Source organism: Chiloscyllium plagiosum, chromosome 35 (assembly GCF_004010195.1).
Source record: "Chiloscyllium plagiosum isolate BGI_BamShark_2017 chromosome 35, ASM401019v2, whole genome shotgun sequence".
NCBI classification, from domain to species: domain Eukaryota; kingdom Metazoa; phylum Chordata; class Chondrichthyes; order Orectolobiformes; family Hemiscylliidae; genus Chiloscyllium; species Chiloscyllium plagiosum.
In genome coordinates this window covers 10713587-10736477 of record NC_057744.1, presented here as the reverse complement: position 1 = coordinate 10736477, position 22891 = coordinate 10713587, and the positions used below count along the sequence as shown (strand labels likewise).

Below are 22891 nucleotides of genomic sequence, written 5' to 3'. Positions count from 1 at the left end.
TGATAGGTTATCTCATTTAAGGCAAAATCTTTGATAACACTATGCAAAATGGCATGACCTCTTTTTCAATCATCATTAATATAAACTGTCAAACACATCACATTACTGTGCAGTGGTCTTGCCAGCTCTGAATCCAGGAGTGGAACAGTAACTGGAGATGCTGCCGCACTTTCTAATATGAAGCTGCAGAATTTAATTCACTTTTGAAGTGTTTGAGGTGGCTTTGTGCTTTGCATACTTGCCTGAGTGAGAAATTCAGTTCCCACTTCAGAGACCTGAGCACCAGATCTTGCCTGACACTCTGGTGTCCTACTGGAGGAATGCCCAACTGTTGGAGATGCAATCTTTAAAGTCATTTGAACTGAGACTTGGTCTGTTGTCTCAGGTGGATGTACAAAATCCTGTGGTCGCCATGCAGAGAAGAGCAGGAGAGATTCTACTTGTGCACTGGCTGAACGTTTAAGCAACAGCAGTAAAACAGAAAACCACATTGTAGTTTGTCAGACTTTGCTGTGTGCATTTTAACTATTGTGATTCCCACTTTGCAACAGTGTCCATCTGCAAAAATACGTCAGCAAAATACTTGGCTACGAAGCACTTTGGGATTGTCTTAAGGTCATGAGTACTGCTGTATAGATCCAAATATTTCCAGCCTTTTTTTGAGGCTGCTTTAATTTTTACTACACATGGAGGATGGTCGCTGTCGTGAGGCAGCTTCAGCCTCCATTGTAAATGTTGAGCAGCAAAGTTGGAGGCCAAAACTATGAGAGAGTTCCTCTGAATGAGAGATATTGCCCTGGAGTTATAGTTGTGTTCATGTGCCCACCGAGGCACTCCCTGAGGGGCTAATAACATCAGGATCATATTGATAAATGATGCAGAAGATTAATGTGTGCTGTTCAAAAAGCACCAGTAAAATTCACTCTACAATATAAATCTATCAGTCGCGGATTATTTGTCACTTTTACACAAATATGACACTTTAACTGCATCCCAAGAGAAGTACAAAATGATTAACGATGAAAATGAATTACAGACCGCTTAAAAGGAACACAGACTCCAGCCTGCAGGAAATAGTGTATTCCTGGCACATCCAGCCATGAATGGTGGTGGACAAATAAATAACAAGAGAAGAAGGCTCCACAAATGTCCCTATTCTCCCTGATGAGGGAGCCCAGTGTACCAGTGCAAACCTGTAATGCTTGCAACCATCTTCAGCCAGAATTGCCTCTTCTTCTGGGCCCCAGCATCGCAGATGCCACTTTTCCACAAATTCAATCCATTCAATGTGATATCAGGAAACAGCTGGTAGCACTGAATTCTGCAAAGGGTTAAGGCCCCAAACGGATTCACCAATATTACTGAAAATTTATGAATTAGTGTAGCCTAGCCAAGCTATTCCTCTATATCTGCAACACTGGCATCCACCGAGCAATGTGGAAAACTGGGCAGGTATGGCCTATGCTTAAAAGCAAGCCAAATCCAACCCGGGCAGTTACAGCGCCATCAGTCTAATTTCAATGATCAACAAAATGGTGGAAGGGGTCACAGACGTTCTATGAAGCGGTACTTTCTCAGGTATCGACTGTGGCTTTGATGCTCAGCATGAGTTCCATTAGGGACACTCCACTGCTACCTAATTATAGCCAAGGTCCAAGTCTGTGATGAAGTAAGGAGCTGAGTGAGTGAATGAGCTGAACTCCAGAGGTGAGATGAGCGTGTCTGTCCTTGACATCAAGGCAGCATTTGATCAAACGTGGTGTCAAGGAGTTCTAACAAAACTGGAGTCAGTGGGAATCAGAGTAAAACTCACCAATGGTTGGAGTCATAACTGGCACAAAGGAAAGTGGCTATGGTTCCTCAGGATAGGATATTTCTAATCAACCTGTTCGGAGATGCTATTACACACCTCTGGAGCATGTGGGATTTGAACCTGGGTCTCTTGCCTCAGAAGTAAGGACAGTAACACTGCTCCACAGATTCCTCCAACATTTAATTCAAACTAAACTTCACGATGGATTTGAACCCATATACCCAGCTCATTGACTTGGGGGTCTTCTACTTCTGGATGACTAGCCCGGTGAATTAACCAGTATGTCACCACTACCCCTAGTTCCATAAGGTGGTGTGTCCTAGGCTCAACTATCTTCAGTTGTTACAATAATGATCTTCCTACCATTATAAGGTTAGATGTGGAATGTTTGCAAATGATTGCACAATGTTCAGTGCGATTTGTGATTCTTCAGATACAGGAGACTGTGTGTAAAAGCAACAAGGTCTTGACAGCTTCCGCACTTGGGCTCATAATTGGCAAGTAACATTCATGCCACAAAATTGCAAAGCAATGGCCTGTTCCAACAAGAGAGAATCTAATAATTTCTCCTTGCTATTTAATAGTGAGGGGATTTAGCAATACTCACACTATTGACATTTTGGGAGAGCCCATTCACCAAAAATTGAACTGAACTACCCAAATAATACGAGGAAAAGCGAGAGACTGGAAATTCCGTCACAAGACACTCACCTCCGGTTCCCCAAAACGTTTTCAGCCATCTATAAGGTACAAGTCAGGATTGTGTTGGAATTCTCCGCACTTGCCTGGATGGGTGTAGCTCCAACAACACTTAAGAAGCTTCACACTATCCTGAGCAAAGCAGACTGCTTCATTGGCACCACATCCACCATCTTCAAGAGTTAGTCATTTTTGTCACCGGCTGCTGGATCTGCTCAAATCCTCAATTCAGCATGGCCACTTTGTTTTGGTTTTAGACTGAGGTGGTTCAGAATAGTCTCCTCTTCAGGTGGTCTTTTGGGATTGAGAATAAATTGCTTTTCATCTTGGAGCATCAAAAATATTTCAGCTGAAGAATATGTGGAGATATAAATCTGTTGAATGTAAGGAGAATGGAGATGTGCATATTTATAATGCTTTTGCAAACAAATCTTTTGGCCATGGATATAAAGCAAAGTCAAAAAGACGGCAGATGGTGGAATCCAAAGTAGACAAACAGGAGGCTAGAAGAGCACAGCAAGCCAGGCAACATCAGAAGGTGGAGAAGTCAACGCTCCAGGTATAACCCGATATAAAGCAACTTGTTTGGGCGTGTTATGACAGACTGAGGGCAGGAGGGACCCTGACCTAGACCACTGCATCACGAGACTGTATAAGTGAATATCAGGGGTGGGATATCCGAGCAGATAGAGAAGGGATGATATTAAAGGTAACATTGCACAGGGGATAGAAGAAAATACAAAATGGAAATCTGCAGGTAATGTGCAGCAACACATTGAGCAATTGAAGAAAAATGATTGTTTTCTGAGCCCTACAGTGCCCCACCTCCGCGCCATGTTTCCTAAATATCACCTCTTTTCGGTTAGCATTTTTTATTTAGTTCTGGAATTTTGCATCCCTTCTGGTCCCCTCCTTTGGACTTTCAATTTCCAGCAATCTCTCATAGAGCTGAAAGGGAAGTGGGCTTGTAAGAGAAAGGGACATAGTGAGAAAGGAAGGGTAACTAAGTCAGTGGTGCACCCCGAAAGACAATAACCTTTGCCTCATTCTTTGAAGCATTAGATACAATACAGCTGGTCCCACAGCCATTCCTGGAGTACAATCTCATTAGTAATGCCAAACCCTTAAGCATAATCTGCCCTCTCAAAACTAATTTGCCTGTTTGATGTGCTTCAATGATGTTGAAAACAATGTGAAGTGCCTATTATAATGCTTGACTAAAGATACTAATGGACTGGTTTTGATCAAGTGCCCTTAAAGGAATAGGAAAGGTAAGACCATCCAAATACTACTTCATTTATCTCTTTATTTACACCGGATTACAATATTTCCTTCTCGGTGAGCGATTGCCTAATTTTTGGATGTCATTTTTAGCCAGGTTGGAGGTCTGTAGTTTTGTACCCACTTCTTACCCTGGAACAATTGCAACTGTGTGGCTTAAGCAGCAGCCATTTGACTGCCTAAACAGCAATTCAGGTGCAGGCCATTACTTTTAAGAAGGAGTTGGCAGTGTGGGTGAAAAGGGTTAGAAAGAGAGCTTGTTATTAAACTAGAAAACTGGGATGGGCAATAGTAACAACTTTACGTATTTAAAAATCACATGCCTGGTTGTAGCGCTGCTCCTTCGTTAGGTAGCTAGTGGGGCAGGATGATAGGATGCAGAATTTATAGTAAAAGATCGATGTGTCTTACACTGATGCAATATATTGAACAAACCTTGATTGCTGTTAAGTCTTTCATCTTTTAGAAGCTGAGAATATGGACTCCATCTCGACTTCAAGATTATGATTCCTACTATAGAGTTGGTGGATAAGATGGCTGAGGAGTTTGCGAGAGGTGTGATGGCATATCTGTGTTGTAGGCCAACTTGAGTGGGTTCGTGATCCGTAATTCTTTTGGGATCTTTCCTGCTTTCTTGCATCTTTGCAGAAACTTGATGTCTGTGTCGATTTGCGCAATCTCCTTGGAGATCCTCTCCACTTTGAGCTGGCAGTTAGTGGTGTCGATGGTAGCCACGATGTGGAGGTGCCGGTGTTGGACTGGGGTGGACAAAGTTAAAAATCACACAACACCGGGTTATAGTTCAACAGGTTTATTTGGGAGTATTAAGCTTTCGGAGCGCTGCTCCTTCATCAGGTAGCTCTGAAAGCTAGTACTTCCAAATAAACCCGTTGGACTATAACCTGATGTTGGAGAGAAAGTGAGGGCTGCAGATGCTGGAGGTCAGAGCTGAAAATGTGTTGCTGGAAAAGCGCAGCAGAAATCCTGAAGAAGGGCTTATGCCCGAAACGTCGATTCTCCTGTTCCTTGGATGCTGCCTGACCTGCTGCGCTTTTCCAGCAACACATTTTCAGCTATATCCTGATTTTTAACTTTCAGAAGTGAGGACTACAGGTACTGGATCAGAGTCAAAAAGTGTGGTGCTGGAAAAGTACAGTAGGTCAGACAGCATCCAAAGAGCAAGAGAGTCAATGTTTTGAGCATGAGATCTTCACCATTCAAAAATGAATGAGCTTTTGAACTATTTGGTCAACTTTTAGTCCCAGTCCCTCTGCTGTAGCAGTGTGTTGTAACCATGAATAGCCTTGTTTGTTGCTGTAAATCCATCCTTTGAGTGAATTTGAATTTTTGTCATCTGAGTTAAATTTGAGTTCAACATCCTTTTCAAAACAAGTTTATAAAATCATGAGGGGCATGAATAAGGTAAATAGACAAAGTCTTTTCCCTGGAGTGGGGGAGTCCAGAAGTAGAGGGCATAGGTTTAGAGTGAGAGGGGAAAGATATAACAGAGACTTAAGGGGCAACGTTTTCACGCAGAGAGTGGTAGATGTACGAAATGAGCGGCCAGAGGAAGTGGTGGAGGCTGGTACAAATGCAACATTTAAAAGGCATCTGGATGGGTATATGAATAGGAGGGGTTTGGAGGGATATGGGCTGGGTGCTTTGATATCTTTCCCCTCTCAACCTAAACCTGGTCTAGTTCTGGACTCGAGAGACAGGTTTATTACATAGTACTTAATAGATACAATATACCTGACCTACATAGAGTCCTTATGAGATGCCATGCGAGACTCATGAGGAAATACAAAATACAAGCTACATAGAACATACAACTGCAACGAGGACTGAACTGGTCTTCAAATGTTTGGGGCCTCCCAAGAGTTGTCCCTTGTTTCCTGATAGGTGGAGCTTATCTCATGATGTTAGTTAACCCAAACTGCCAAATGCAACAATGATCAGCCCCCATCTGGTGGATAGACACACCCTGTTTCCACTAATCCATCATCACAATCACCACCACACAAGCACTTGCACTACCTATTCACTGTTTTCAAGTTTAAAAACTGAAAAAGATCTAAAGTGCACACATTTCACTGTGACACTCAGATCTGATTACTCGATCCTTTAGGTCAGAGAAAGGATAGCACTGTTTTTAAATACGAGGTATGGATTAGCTCACCAGAGAATTTCTATTCTCCAGCCTTATGCACCCCCATGCCTGACTATCAGGCCCAACTCCAATGGTACTCAGGGCTTAACTCTCGGAATATCTGCTTCACTAGTCCCACCTCCTCATCTCTGCTGCTTGGTGGGCCCAGGACTAGCCAGGGTCATTCCTTCAGCTCAACCAGTCAGAGTGTTACTCCCTCCAACTCTGCTCTTTTGCCGATTACAGATTCTGGCTTTTGAGCAGCAAGATTGGGAGAGAGGGAATCTGTGATTAGATAAACTCAAGCAATCTACATGGGAGAGACAGGAGCTCTGATTAGAGGAACAGTTTCTTAGAGATCCTGTCACAGCTGAACATGGGTGACCTTTCTCGGCTCGGTGAGAGGTGAGGTTGAAAAGGCAGGGCCTTGATGGTGGCATCAGCCAGTACGGGAATTGAACCTGCACTATTGCAGATTGGGTGAATTGGACATAATGTTCAGGCATGAGTAGGTTAGGTGCATTAGTCAGGAGTAAGGGTAGAGTAATGGAGATTGGGTTTGGGTGGGATACTCTTCGGAGGGTCAGTGTGGACATTTTGGGCCAAAGGGCCTGTTTCCACACTGTAGGGGTTCTATACATTGGCTTTGTTCTGCCTCACAAAAACCAGCCACCTGAGCTAATCAACACAGTCTGCCTTAGGAATGTCTGAAATACAATCAACATGTGGCCCCCCCCAAACCCTTGAAATCTCTTCCTGAAGTCCAGTTGCATTGGTTGTGTTTGTCATTATTCTTGTTTCATAGTTTATCTCATTCAAGTTTTGTGAAACAATGATTCTGGAATCAATAGTGCTTGGCATTGTCACCTCATTTGGATAAATCCTAAACAAGAAGACCTAAGAGGCGTTGGCATCGGTAACTTGAGATAAATAATAGCGTCAATATAAGCTGACATGTTTGTTGTTGAGCAGATCCATGATACTCAACCTCCTGGCCTACATGATTGATTAACTGTGGTGCTTGCCTTTTGTTTTAACAGAAGTGCTACCATTTCTTATTCCAACGTTACCGTCTCGAGCATTACACCGTCTCCTCAAATTGGCTTGCTTTGGGCACCGTCATCCTCTTTGGATTTCTCTCTCTCTCTCGCTCAGTGGCTTTATTCAGAGGTTAGTGGCTGGAAGTATTTGTGAGTTTGTGTGCGACAGAAAATTTCTTTCCCCACTCACCAAATGGCGAAATGGGTAAACAGATTCCACCCAGATTTTGTACAATGAGCAGTTCAATGTGATTTTTTTTCTTAAAGTTTCAATTTTGTGATTGCAATTAATTTGAAAGGTGTAAAGGTAAAAGCTTGAAAAAGCTGATTTAAGAAAAACAAATAACTAAATGATCTCAAGTAGTGATCAAAACATGAGTAAAGGATTGGGACCTTGGAAGTGGACAGAATTTAGTTTCCATTAACCTCTTATAATTCGGTCCATATTTTTTATATTTACAATTTCAATGTCTATATTGACATTTCTATGCAAACCTTCTCGGAAAATCTGCCACTTTGTAATTATACCCTCCTGTCCTTGGGAGCACTGGAGTTTATGATATGGGGATGTGCTCATAATAATGCAGATAGCTTCCAGCTCCGTACAGATGAGGTTTCTTCTCTCTGACCCTGAAAACTCTTTAAAAGGTCAGTATTGATGGGACAGCAGTTGGTGTCAATGTGAGCAAATGCATAATGGCTTTCTGGCTTTAAAAAGAGGAATTGCAGCCAGATATGTCTTGTTTCCATTATAATGTGTCAGTTTGGTTTAAGCATTAATGATTCACTGGTGCAGCTTTGGACTTGTAGGGAACATAAGGGCATTCTAATATGCCAAATGTTCTAAAACAGTAAAACATCTAGTTTGTAAGTTGTAATGCTTTTAACCTGTAGTGAATATAGGATCTAGAAACACCTGTTTCCTGCCATTTAGCTAAACGTGTCTATGGTGTTCCATTATTGGTTGTCTATAGACTTTGTCACCATTAACTTATAAGCCATAGCTTCACTGGTTATAATGTATAACATGAATGTAAATTTTCGCACCCCCTTTGGGCAGGTTTTGTAAGTTCATGGTTATCCTGAAGTGCAGTATCAGAAGTATACAAGTGCCAAAATCACAATGGAGGTCAAGATGCAGCTCTGTTTCCAGAATATTTATTGCAGCATCATTTCACAGAAGGCCAAGATGAAACTATGATTTTTAATATATCTCATCCTTGGCTGTGTAGGTAATTAATGCGCTGTAACAATTGGCAGCCTGTTTGGATTCTGTGCTGAGTTAGCTGGGTCCCAGTTGGTAGACCGACCTTGGAGTTCAGTATTCTGATGGCTAACAGTAACAGAAGCTGTGGAGTTATGGGTGTCAAATTAGGACAGACTGAGGCCTAACTGTCGTCTACCAGGCCTCAGAGAACCTGCAGCCATTTATTGACTGGGGTTTATATGAAGAAATGTTTACTGGTGGCCTGTACCAGAGGGCAACTGGAGTCATATAGCAAACATGAAGCAGTTCCATCAATTAGGGAGACAGGAAAAGTCAGCTCTGGGAAATGTGGAAAGATAAATCTGAGACTCTGTTTTGAAACCTTGTATTTGCGAAAATGCCATGTTGTCCTGGTTTGACTGTGCGCATTTTTGTTTTCTGGACAACAAATATATCTGTTTATTTCTTTTTTAAAAAAAATCTCCCAGAACTCACATCAATTGACGTCATGGAAGGAATGTCCATCATGTTGTCTCGCTGTTAATTCACAGGTTACCATACTCCGCTTGACCTATATCCAGAATTTCACAGGATTGCCACAGACCCAAGCATTCATACAGTGCCTGAGGGGAGACTGGTCAATGTTTGTGTTGGAAAGGAATGGCATCGATTTCCCAGTAGCTTTCTCCTACCCGACAAGTAAGTAATTTGGCCCTGAGGCCATCAGTTATGTGATTAGACTTGAAGAATTAGGCTTTACATCAGAGACAGACAGGGGCTGCAGTGAGGTTAGGAAACCAAGCATAGGGTGGGTTTTCTAAGGCCCAAGCAAGTTTGACTGTTAGGTCAGGTCACAGAAGTTTCTAACTCCACTTCCCAGCTGGAGCAAGTCATGTGGGGCAGCTGAATGGCCTTCCCTAATGGCATTGTGGGTCAACCCATAGGAGGTGGGCTGCAGCAGTTCAAGAAGGCAGCTCACCACCACATTCTCAAGGGCAACTCCGGCCGGCAATGAATAAAAACCAAATGAACTGCAGACGCAACAAATCAGAAACAAAAACCAAAAATGCTGGAAAAGCTCAGCAGGTCTGGCAGCATCTGTGGAGAGAAATCAGAGTTAACATTTCGGGCCGAGTGACTCTTCCTCTGAACTGGTGAATTCAGTGTTGTCCAGTCACAGAACCTCATACTGCTCCTAATGAGTCGCAACTTGTGCAACTGAAATCACTTTACTGTCAAAGAAAGATTCAAAGCTTTGTCATTTAGTCCAACATCTGCCTGAAGATCTAGTCTTGCTTTTTGTTTCTCAGCTGGCAGCTCCAGTTCATTGCTTCTGAATTTCGTGGCCAGCTCCCAAAGCCCTATGCGAAAGGACCGAAGGCAACTCAAATCCACCCAATGGACATGAATGACCAAAACGCCGAAGAACCCTCCAGATATGTAAGTGATGGACTTTATTTCTGTGACTGTGAATTTTATATTTATTCAGCTGAGGCATAGTAGCAAAGATGGGGTAAAAGTGAGGATTGCAGATGCTGGAGGTCAGATTCCTGATGAAGAGCTTATGCTCAAAACGTCGACTCTCCTCCTCAGATGCTGCCTGACCAGCCGTGCTTTTCCAGCATCACACTTTATGACTCTGATAGTAACAACGATGGATGGAGTGCTTCCATCGTAAATGTCCAGTATCAGCACTAAAGGCTGCTCGGCAGGAATAAATAGAAACATTTATGTATTCTACAGCAACGATGCTCCTCAAAATTGATCTCAGCACTCTTAATTTTATGTCAATATTGCCAACAAATTGAAGACTGTATCCATTAGTACAATTCATTGTTGTAATTCATTGTGTCTCCAATGAATGCGTTACAGTAAAGGTTTGTTCCCCAATAGCTACTGATGTATTTTGAAACCCAGAGGGAATAGCAAAACCTCAATTTTAAACTCCAATTCATGCATTGGCTGGGCCAGCATTTATTGGACGTCTCTATTTGCCCTGGAGAAGGTGGTGGTGAGCTGCCGTTCTTTTTGAGCCACTGCAGTCGTGGACTGTTGTGTTAATAAGGCAGTTCCAGGATTTTGAAGTTGCTCACTGACATCTCCCCATGCTATGTTCAACCGCCCTCCAGTTTCTCCATTACCTTCCTGTGTAAATCCCATTCTCATTCCCCTTTCCCCACCCTCCTGTCTCACCTGGAGTTATCTCTATAAACCTCAGCTCCTTTCTCCTCCTCTTATAAGCATTCTCAGAAACTATCTTTTTGAACTGGTTTCTGGTTACTGACCCTAATCACTCCCTCCTCACTCATTGTCTGTTCTTCCTCCTGTTGCTGCTGAGCATAAGAACATCAGAAGCAGGATCGATCGAGTCTGCCCCACCATTTAATAAGATAATGTTGATCTTCTCCAGATGTCAACTCTCCTTTCATGTCAGCTCCGTATAGTCCTCAACTGCCCGATATTTCAAAAATTATCTGCCTTCTCTTGAAATATTTTCAGTGATCCAGTATCCACAACTCTTTGGGATAGAGAATTTTGGACATCCTCTACCCTCTGGTTCTGCACTCCAAACTGTTCACACCCTTCCCAAGATACGGTGCCAGGAACTGGATGCAGTACGCCAGTACTGTCAGGTATCTTGGAATTTCTTGAGGATGTTGAAGCCTCTATATGAATGTACATCCTTCCATCTTACAAGCAGTAACTAACTACAGTATTAACTCAGCAGAAGAATTGAGATCATAATTGGGTCTGGAGAGCTGTTTAAAATTGAGTGAAGTGCTTTGGGGAGACCCATGAGAAAGCACTTTTGCCATAGGATTAAGCTGTTGATAATCTGTGACTGTTTTATACATCTTCTCTAACCTCTCCTTTCCCCGTACACTCTCGGTGCGAATATATGTATTGTCATACTGTAGAATTTTTTTTAATGCATCTGTGAACAACTGCAAAAAGAAAGCCAAGCATCGTGAATGCTGGAGTTCTGAAATAGAAACTGGGACCACTGGAGGCGCGGTGGTTCAGTGGTTAGCACCGCTGCCTTGCAACACCAGGGACCTGACGATGTCTATGTGGAGTTTGCACATTCTCCCCGTGTCTGTGTGGGTTTCCTCTGGGTGCTCCCACAATCTAAACCTGTGCAGGTTAGGTGGATTGGCTGTGCTACATTTCCCATAATGTTCAGAGATGTGAAGGCTAGGTGGATTAACCGTGGGATATACAGAGTTACAAGGATGGGAAAGGTTTGGTTTAGAGAGGAGTGCTTTTCAGAGGGTCAGTGAGGACCTGATGGGCCAAATGGTCTGCTTCCTCATAATATGGATTCTGTGGAGGATCTCAGCATGTCTGATATCACCTGTTGGGAGAGAAACCGAGTTAGTGTTTTGAATCCAACATGACTTTTCTTCAGGCTGTTCTTCTGGAAATTACGTATTTCCGAGTCAGAATGGTGAGTGGCTTGGAGGGGAGCTGTAGCTTTTCCATTATCTGATTCCCTTGTCCTTCTATGTGGAAGTGGTCATAGGTCTGGAGATGCTGTCTATGGAGCATTGGTGAACTTCTGCAGTGCATCCTGTAGTTGGTACACACTGCTGCTACTGAGTGGTAGAAGGAGTGGATGCTTATTGATGTGGTGCCAATCAAATGGGCTGCTTTATCTTGAATGGAGTCTAGCTTCTTTTCAGTATTTTTGGTGCTGCACTCATTCAGACAAGTGGGGAGTATTCTATCACACTCTTGATTTGTGCCTTATAGTGGATGGTCAGGAGGGGAGTCGCTATATGCAGGATTCCTAATCTCTGACCTGTTATTGTAGCCAGAGTGTCTATACAATGAGTCCAATTCAACTTCTGGCTAATGATTACCCTTAGGATGTTGTTAGTGGGGAGGATTCAGTGATGGTAATGCCATTAAAACTTCTTGGCATTAATTAGATTCACTCTTGCTAGAACTGGTTATTTCCAGCATTGGTGAAGCACAAATGGTACTTGCCACTTCTCAGCCCAATCCAAAGTGTTGTCCAGGTCTTACTGTATTTGGACATGCATTGATTCAGTGTCTGAGGAATGGCGAATGGTGCTAAAAATGGTTCAAGCATCAGTGAACATTCCCACTCTGACCTTATCACAGAGGGAGGATCTTTATTGATTGCTTACTCAATGTGACTTGAGAACATCAGTGATTTATTCACTATATGTTCATGTCCCACTGTGCCCCTTTAGAATTATGCCTTTAATTTCAATTATCTCGCTGCCTTCTTCAAATCAAAATGAATCACCTCATACTTCCCTGCATTAAATTTATTCTCCCACTTTGCAGTCCATTCACCAACCTGTCTACGTCCTTCTAAAGTTTCAGCCGCATCACAACCCCTCTTTATCAATAATATATCCAGGTTTGAGTGGCTTCCTGTCACCAGATAAGAGAGTTCCTTATTAACATGCAGATGATATTTTGACCAATGATGCATCCACTAACAGCCTTTTCATCTCATTAACCAAAAAAGAAAATATTTTAAATGTTAAACAAATTTTATAAAATGATTTCCTGCTATCAAACATGATTTCCTTTCACAAATGAGAAATGCTGGTTTAATTATGCATTAATCTGTCAGAAAATATGCTCAGACACATCTCAAGAGTTTGCTCTTCCTAAGAGAATGGCTACTGGGCAAAATTAAAGCTTTTTTTTTGTTCTGTGGCAGATTTTTTCTGAGAGTCCTTTACTTGAATGATCCTGGTGAAAATTGTCTTTTTTTAAATTTTGATTTCTCCCCTCTGTTGTTCTATTCCCAAGGCAGTGATGGATAGGAGAAAGTGAGGACTGTGGATGCTGGAGTGTCGGAGTCGGAGTCGAAAAGTGTGGTACTGGAAAAGCACAGCAGTTCAGGCAGCATCCAAGGAGCAGGAGAGTCGATGCTTTGGGCATATGCCCGAAATGTCGGCTCACCTGCTGTTCGAATACTAACTGACCTACTGTGCTTTTCCAGTGCCACACTTTTCACCAGTGATGGATAGGACCTAACACATTTGTAAGCTTTCATTTCAAGATGTACCTCCAAATCCCAACATTGCCCAAGTCTGCTCCTAAATAAAAGAACAAAAGTCTATCCCAGTCCACCACTTGACTACACGTAAACACTTAATTTATACAGTGAATATCTTGTGCTGAATGGGATGAATGTAGCTGGGTACATTACTGCAGCTGGCATTCAAATGGGTGTCATTGGCTGGGCCAGCATTTATTACCTGTCCCCAGTTGCCCTTGAGAAGTTGGTGATGGTGCTGCCTTCTTGAACCTCTGCGGTCCACCTGCTGTGCATTGACCCATTAGGAAGGGAATTTCAGGATTTTGACCCAATGACAGTGAAGGAATGGCTATTATATTTCCAAGTCAGGACAGTGAGTGTCTTGGAGGGGAACTTGCAGGTAATGCTGTTCCCATTATCTGCTGCCCTTGTCCTATCTGGATTGTGAGTTTTGAAGATGCTGGGTGAATTCCTACAGTGCATCTTATAAATGATACACACTGCTGCTACTGAGCACTGGTGGTGGAGGGTGTGGATGTGATGCCAGTCAAGCTTGGATGGTGTCAAGCTGCTTGAATGTTGTTGGAGTAAGTGGGGAATATTCCCTCACAGTCCTGACATGGTGTGCCTTATATGGTGGGCAAGCTTTGGAAGTGAGTTACTCACTGCAGTGTTCCTAGGCTCTAATCTGCTCTTGTAGCCACAGTGTTTATGTGGTGAGTCCAGTTGCGTTTCTGGTCAGTGGTAACCCCAGGATGTTGACAGTAGTTTTCCCCCGATTCCCATTGATTCCAGTTTTGCCCCAGCCCCTTGATGCCACACTCGGTCAAAGCTGCCTTGCTGTCAAGGGCAGTGACTCCCACCTCACCTTGAACCTGAACCTTCTGGCTCAGAGAAAGGGATACTACCATCATCTCCACAAGCCTGTCTATTTCACACCTTTAAGTATACAGTATGTGAAAATGTCTTGCAAAGCTCTCAATTTTCAAGATTAGAAAGATATGCTTGATTTATTATAATTGTCAGCTATTATGCAGGTTATGAATATTCTATGATGCACATGAACAGGCCACAGCCTTTCAGCTTCATTTTGCTCAACCACAATCAATAACATTTACTCCACTCCTGCAGTTGAGGCAATAGTTAGTCATTTGGCTCATAACTTTCAGACAGAATCATATTTTTAGCTCTTGATCTGCCACCAAAAGCTTCAACTATTTTGCAATCCTAAATCCAGGAGTGAGTCAGTCAGACTCCGTCTCACCAAGTGTTTCTTCTTCACGTTAAATGTCCTGACAGTTAAAATCAACTGACATCATCTGGCATCCTGCTGAGGCCAGAAAAGCTTCTGAAAAGCTTCAACTCCCTGAATGAGTCTCTCTCACTGTTAAAGATGTAATGGTGTGAGGCACCAAGTACAGAAGCAGAAAGCATCATGCATATTTACAGGAGTCTCATCACGACCTCAGCTGCCACATTATTCTGTGACAGACACTGAAGCGTTGCCATGACAACTCTTTGGTAAGAAGATTCATTCTAAATACCGATTGCATTTCAAAAAATTCTGTACTATCAGTAAAGCAATCTTTTTATTTCAGTGACTGCATGTGAAATATGAACATCTGTGTACAAAGGTTGAGATTCCAGCTATAAAGACCTTTCTGTGGAAGAGGGGAATTAATTTTAATTTTAGTTTGTCTCTCTCAGCAATTTTCAATAGTATATTTATCACTATTACTTGTCAAGTGATTTCCATAGCATTGCTTTGAAAACTGAAAAGAAACTCACCAAATTGTCGAAAACACTAAGTTTTGGCATTCACGTGTTTTTGTTTTTCAAAAGCCGATCTAACTTCCCCAGATAAACCAAAAGTCAATCAGTCATTCCAAACTTGAGTATTGCTGAAAAAGGAATCATTTTGTCAGAGTTTTTCATCTTGCGCTCATCAGGACAATTCACAAGAATGTCAATATAAAGGGAAGACAGCATTAATACTTCATAAGAGAGTACGGATTGATAAGAGTGGACTCTGATTGGTAGCAGATGCACTGGTTCATGATCATCAATTTAAATGCTCAGCATTGACTAAGTTTTAAACCCGGTAGGTTAATTTTTATTGTTCAAGGCACAGCATTGACAAATGAAGCAGACAACGTCTGTCATCCGTTTTGTTGATTTGACACAGTTACAGTGTGCATGTACAGTTCCTTTGGTCTGCAAAGGACAAGGTTCTGTATATTCATATGTGATGGTATTTCTTAGGAATTGTCCTGATAGATGCAAGTTGAAACGTTTTGACCAAACATGCCTTTTTTTAGACATATTGTTATGTAGTAGCAATCATTGGAAACATGCATACGTGGGAATACCTATTGTACAATAAAAGAAGGCTCACTGGACCCGAAACATTAACTCTGATTTCTTTCCACTGAAGCTGCCAGACCTGCTGAGATTTTACCGCAATTTCAGTTTTTGTATTGTGCAATAGAGTTAGTGTCATTAAAACACAAATACCAGTTGAAGTTAACATTCAATCAGAAGTTGAGAGTGAAGGATGCCTGCAAAGTAGTGTTGGTTGTAAGGGATAAACTTTTGAAAATTGGTGCTCCTTTAACACAGAACTTCAAACTTCTCTTGCATCCAAGCTGGACCCAAGTGCTGTTCCTGGCTCGACATGATGGTCAGGAATTCTGTTCGGATCACTAAGCTTGCATCCATATCTGAACTTCAGGCACTTCAAATTATATAAGGCAAGTGAAGTACAACAATTGAGAGTGTGGTGCTGGAAAAACGCAGCAGGTCAGGCAGCACCCAAGGAACAGGAGAATCGACATTTCGGGCATAATTCCTTCTCCTGCTCCTCCAATGCTGCCTGACCTGCTGTGCTTTTCCAACACCACACTATTGACTCTGATCTCCAGCACCTGCAGTCCTCACTTTCTCCTAAGTGAAGAACAACAGTAAGGAATGTATTGTCCAATCCCAAGTTTCAACCTGCGATTGTGAGTTAGAGGTGGAGAAAATAGTTCTATGGCCCAATCATCTGGGAGTGTGAAATTGCCATATACCTCTGAGTTTCACAGGGTCTTGTGCTAGTTCAGCTGTTGGACAGGGAATGAGGGACAACATGACTGATATTCGTCTGTTAGCTGTGCCCTAGCTAGTAACTTTCTTACCACAAATCTTTTGGAATCAATTCCCATTTGTAGATTTTCGGCATAATAAAAATCTCGACTGACACTCTGGTACAGTCCAGAGGTTGGGGGTTGTACTGTTGGAGGTGCCAGCTTTCAGATGAAACCTTGAATGCAGTGTTGTCTATGATTTATATTGCGGGAGTTTGAGGAGGCTATAATTCCTCATTGCTTTCAATGCCTTTCAGAATCAACTTGCCAACCAATCAGTGTCCATTTCTCTGGTCATATAAATGGTGGTGATGATCTGAAATTTGGCTTTCCTGCATGTGTCCTGATGAGAACAAGGTGCAAAGCTTTGGCGGTGTGTCTCCCTTTTCAGTAATATTGAAGTTCTGCCCTACCAAGTGACTGACTGACTGAATTTGCTCAAACCAGTTAAACTACACACTGAGTGCAAGACTGCTATGATCTGAGGATAAAACAGTTTAGATCTTGTCTGAGATTCAAACATGTGTTTTAAGAGGCCCTGAGTATGGTTAATTATTACATGCCTTAGGATGACATATACGAGGATTCTTTTGGAATCTCTTTAAAGAACAGTTCATGGTTCATGTGCAATATATTTTTGGTTGTTGGCTGAATGCATCCGAGAGGCCAACAGTTGCTCTTCATTTAACCTCAGTTTAAATGAGGTTAGTTTCAAATGCTGGTTTTGGATATGTTCTCTTTCGTGTGTGTACATGTTCACTTGCAAATGCAGTGAACAGCCCACAGAAGCAACCCTTTGATGCAGGGATTTATTCAGAACAGTGAAGCGGTTTGTTGTGTTACTGAATGAAAGGGCACAGAAACCCAAACAGCAAAGACTGATGCTGTGTGTGCTTGTGTTAAAGAAATCTGTGTACGACTGTCTTCATTCAGTAGGGATGGGAGGGTGCAGGGTAAGCAGCAGTTTTCCTTCAAGAAACAGTATTGTGTTACCATTGTAGATTGCAGCCCAATATTCCTGTTATGACATTAAATAAAGAGCAAAAATTATGTTAGGGTGAAATTACAAAATGAAATAAAATTTGGGGGGAATGTGATGAGTTAATTGACTGAACAGATCAATTGCAGTGTGGTATTGAGGTCATTATTCCCCAACGCATGCTGTTTGCTCCATGTTCCCTTGACCACTGTGCTTTGTGTACAACGTAATTGCACTATATTACATTTTTTCTCATAGAGATGAAGCTTAATCTCTCCAGTTATGCTTGCTGGTTCCCAGAGTCTGCAGTTGAGAGAGAGAAAAAGAGAATTACTGTTGTAGGTTTATGGGGAAGATAGTGACACATTGGTTATGTTACTCTATCCCAGGCTAATACTCTTAGGGGCATGTACAAATACAACTATGACAGCTAGTGGAATTTAAATACAATTAACAAATCTGGAATAAAGGGGTGACCATGAAACAATTTTAACTCAGTTGTACAAACCATCTAGTTCATTAATGCCCTTCCTTCAGTGAATGAAATCTGCTGACCTCACCCAGTCCAGCCGACACTGACTCTTCACTGCTCTTGATGGTAACTGGGATGCTGCCTGACCTGCTGTGCTTTCCCAGCACCACACTCTGCGACTCTGATCTCCAGCATCTGCAGTCCTCACTTTCTCCTCCTTGATGGCAACTGGGGGGTTGGCAACAAATGCTGAGACTGCAAGCTGTGCCTGCATCCCATTAAAGGGAAAATAAAGACAAAATTAGCTGCCACTTTCTTGACATTTCAACATTGACTGCATTTTGTTTAGATTAAGTAAGTATGGAAACAGGCCCTTCGGCCTAACAGGTCCACACCGACCCTCCGAAGAGTAACCCACTCAGACCCATTCCCCAACATTTACCCCTAAAGAAAGCACCTAACGATGGACAATTTATCATGGCCAATTCATCTAACCTGCACATCTTTAGATTGTGGGAGGAAACCAGATCTCCCGGAGGATATCCGGGGAGAGTGTGCAAACTCCACACAGTCGCCCAAGGCAGGAATCGAACCTGGGTCCCTGGCACTGTGAGGCAGCAGTGCTAACCACTGAGCCAATTTCTAAAGTATTTCGATGAAACAAAGAACTGTGGATGCTGAAGAGATCCTGCAGTGGAGAGAGAGTGAGAGAGCAGTGTTAACATCTCAAGTCCTGGACCCATCCTCAGAATGGAAGGATCACTGCACTTGAAATGTTGACTCTGCTTTCTGTTCACAGATGCTGCCTGACCTGCTAGGTTTCTTCAATAATTTCTGTTTTTGCTTCAAAGCTACTTAACTGGCTGGAAAATGCTTTGTTACACCTCAGGTCCTGAAAGGTAATAAATAAACTCTATCCTTTAGTTGCGAATTGGATACTACATGGTGACTGTAACAAACCTACAAAGCTATCAAAGATTATAGTCATGATTTGGAGACGCCGGTGTTGGACTGGGGTTGGACTGTGTGATTTTTACCTTTGTACATCAATGATTATATACAACAAAAACCAAAAAACAAACCAACATATAAAGCGCCAATGGCACTGAATAAGGAAACTCACCCCCTGCCCAAAGGGGTCATCTACCCATCCCAAAACCCAACTTCCCAACCCGCTGCCAATAGTGCAGCCAGGGCATTTAAATACCTGAACCGGGCATAAACTGCCTGTAAGTAGGCATCTAGCTATCCCAACTATTTTCTCTCCTCACAGCTTTTCTGCAAACGCAAGCAGAAAAGAAAGAAAATACACCATGAAATAGCAATGTGAACAAAGACATTTTGAAAAAAAGGGTAAGTACCCCACCCATCCTTTGGTATAACTTAACTTAGAAATTGAAAGTATGCATCCCAACCATTGCCAAACATAGTTTAGACCAGATTATTACCAATAAATAACATAGGAAAAGAAAGGCTCGACCAGGCTTCGTTTTTTTTAAAGAAAAGTAGAGACATACCTAAACAACACAACTATTTGGACATATTAAATTGTTCAGATCAACTTAATTTGTCCACAAGATCTCTTGCCTTCTCCAACGTGTCAAAGTGATGGACAGTTCTATCTAAGGTGAACCGGAACACTGACGGATACCTCAGAGAGTACTGAATCCCAAGCTCCCTCAGTCGTCTCTTGACGCTGTCACAAGATTTCCTTTTCTGATTCACTGCGGCTGAGAAATCATGGAAGAACATAATCTTAGAGCCCTTGTAAACTAGGGCCTTCGGATCCTTCCCCTGGGTTCTGGAACCACACCAAAATAGGACCAAGATGTTGGCCCAGACCTGACCTCTGCACCACGACTCGGTGAGCCCTCTAATCTTCAAACCTCTATTCCAGCCTCCAAGTTAAGAAAGTTCAGCAACCAGTCATCAATAGCTTCCACCTGCTGCTCACCTTCCTTACTCTCCAGCAGACAGACGATCTGAATATTTTTTCTCCTGCTCCTGTTCTTGAGATCATCAGCCTGGTCAAGCAAATGACGGACCTCTGTCTCCAGGGCCTGGATCCTATTCTTGGAGGAACCGGTACCAGCTTCCACCACTGTGACTCTGTGTTCTACTTCATCCGTCCTTTTTACCAGCTCTGCCAGCTGCTGTTCATGCTTCTGTAGCATGATAAAGATAAGGGCCAGCTTCTCCTCTATCTGCTTGTCTGACATCTTGCGAGATTTCACGAGCTCCTTCACTAGGACCTGGTAGGAAATCGAGTCTGAGGATCCTCCAAGCTGGGCCACGGGCCTGGCCTCGGAAACTCCTCCTTCCTGCTTCAGCATCCCTGACAGCAAAAACCAAGGAAAGTTGCTCTCCTACAGTTTCCTGGGACTACACAACCTTTCCAGAGTCCCAGGATATTGCAGTGGTCCGGGTAGGACGGGCTAGGACATCATCCCCCTCGCAATATGGTGCGGGCTCTGCAACGTGATCTTCCTAGATCGCCACCATCTTGGATCCCCCATGGTGACTGTAACAACAAGTGGAGTAGACTTCACATTAATAAAAGTTGCCTTGGTCTCTCCAGTTTTGCAGGAAATTGAGGTCTAGCGGTCTCTGGAGCATAATCCACCGTAATAAACATTTATATTGAATATGATACGGTTATGAGTGAGCTCACACGGAAAGAGTGACTTATAATGTTGGTGAAGACAGTCTTGCCCAACGACTCGAGTCAGCAAGAGACCTACGTTGCTCCTTTTCAGGAAGGCCTACTGCTTTAAGTGCCAATCAGCTAATTAACTAGGCAGATTTTATTTAATTTGTTCAAGGCATGAGGGTATCATTGGCTGGGACAGTATTTATTGCCCATCCCTCGAGAAGTTGGTTATCTGCCTTCTTTTGCAGCTGTGGTCCTTGGAGCATAATGAGGACACTCACAGTGCTATTAGGAAGGAGTTATCAGGGTTTGGACCCAGTGATACATTGGCAGGTCATAGATTCATAGAGATGTACAGCATGGAAACAGACCCTTCAGTTCAAGTCATTCATGCTCACCAGATATCCTAACCTAATCTAGCCCATTTGCCAGCACTTGGCCCATATCCCTCTGAACATCCGAGGAGCAGGAAAGTCAACATTTCGGGCAAAAGCCTCCTGACCTGCTGTGCTTTTCCAGCACCACATTCTTGACTCTAATTTCTAGCATCTGCAGTCCTCGCTTTCACCATATCTCTCTGAGCCCTTTCTATTCATTTACCTATCCTGATCCCTTTTAAATGTTGTACCAGCCTCCACCACTTCCTCATTCCACACACTCACCACCCTCCGTGTGAAAACGTTGCCCCTTGGGTTCTTTTTAAATTTTCCCCTCGCACCCTAAACCTCAGCCCACTAGTTCTCCCCCACCCAGGGAAAAAATGTTCCCCTATCGTGCCCTTCATGATTTTATAAACCTCTATAAGGTTTCCCCTTAGCCTCCGATGCTCCAGGGAAAACAGCCCCAGACTATTTAACCTCTTTGTTTAGCTCAAGCCCTCCAAACCTGATAACATCCTTGTAAATCTTTTTTGAATCTTTTCAAGTTTCACAACATCTGGTATTCCCAGGCAACCAGATAATCAAGCATCTGATTAGATTAGATTAGATTAGATTACAGTGTGGAAACAGGCCCTTCGGCCCAACAAGTCCACACCGACCCGCCGAAGCGAAACCCACCCATACCCCTACATTTACCCTTTATCTAACACTACGGGCAATTTAGTACGGCCAATTCACCTGACCCTGCACATCTTTTGGATTGTGGGAGGAAACCGGAGCACCCGGAGGAAACCCATGCAGACACGGGGAGAACGTGCAAACTCCACACAGTCAGTCGCCTGAGGCGGGAATTGAACCCGGGTCTCTGGCGCTGTGAGGCAGCAGTGCTAACCACTGTGCCACCGTGCCGCCCACCCACTGTGCCACCGTGCCGCCCATCTGGGGAGGTTGCCACTGATACTGCACCTACCTAAGGCCCTGGAATACTGAGGGTCCCAGACGTGGGTGAGCAATGGAGAGGTGTTAAGGATGAGCTATTGAAAGATGTTAGCAGCAAATGTTGGAGGCTGATGGTTTTCACTAGGTCCCTTTGAACGAGGTGTCTAGTCTGAGAACCTGCGAGTAATCCCAAGGATTTGCTTTCTGGATTTCCCATGAGTTGAGTTCCCTATCCATCGTAGGGTGAATGCTGGCAGCGTTAGGGCAGGGCCCTGAATTGCCCACTTGAGGGACTTAATTGACAGCGAGACAGGAACGTCTTTCCCTCCCAGACACAATGGGAGCAGAAGCAGGGGAGCAGCAGGTTCCGCACCCAATAAAATATCACTCACCACCACAACATGATACTAGGGAGATATTAAATTGTACCATAAACTTTGACAGGCTGTTCAATGGTGTTGCGCGTTATAACTAAATAGCCTTTGGTGTCACTAACACAAGCTTACTGTTACTGGACAACAATCAGAAATATGAACCCCAGTCATTTTTTCCCCCCTGGACCTCCCCATAATAAGGTTGCATTTATATAGAGCTTGTTGCAATCACTCAGAGTGCTTCACAGTCAACTAAGATATCTTGAAGTCCATTTGCAGTAGTTATGATGCAGAGGTGTCGGTATTGGACTGGGGTGGACAAAGTTAAAAATCACACAACACCAGGTTATAGTCCAACAGGTTTATTTGGAAGTACAAGCTTTTGGAGCACTGCTTCTTCTATCTGACGAAGGAGCTGTGCTCCAAAAGCTTGTTCTTTCGAATAAACTTATTGGACTATGTCCTGGTGTTGTGTGCTTTTTAACTTTGTTCACAGTAGTTGTAATACAGGAAACACTGCATCCAGTTTGTGTGCAGCAAGCTCCCATAATCAGCAATGAGGTAGTAACTAGATAATCAGATTTTGTGATGTTGGTGGTGGAATGAATATTAGCAAGAGGCCAGGTCGAACTTTCCTGTTGTTCTTCAAAGTAGCACTAAGGATCTTCCCCATCTATTCAGGAGGTGTTTGCTTCAAGGTTTCAGCTGCTGCAACAGTGCAGCACTCCCCTCTGTGACTGTCATTCTTGATGTCTAT

General features: G+C 43.0%; 1 protein-coding gene across 7 annotated transcripts in view; it reads left to right on the top strand.

Moving 5' to 3' along the window:
- alg9 (ALG9 alpha-1,2-mannosyltransferase) overlaps positions 1 to 22891 on the top strand; it is a 258877-nt gene that overhangs the window by 85735 nt on the left and 150251 nt on the right. For all 7 annotated transcript variants that reach the window (XM_043676654.1, XM_043676652.1, XM_043676649.1 and 4 more), the window contains exons 11-13: positions 6983 to 7112; positions 8741 to 8888; positions 9500 to 9629. In XM_043676654.1, coding sequence (XP_043532589.1) covers positions 6983 to 7112; positions 8741 to 8888; positions 9500 to 9629 — 408 coding nt within the window. The remainder of the gene's footprint in view (positions 1 to 6982; positions 7113 to 8740; positions 8889 to 9499; positions 9630 to 22891) is intronic.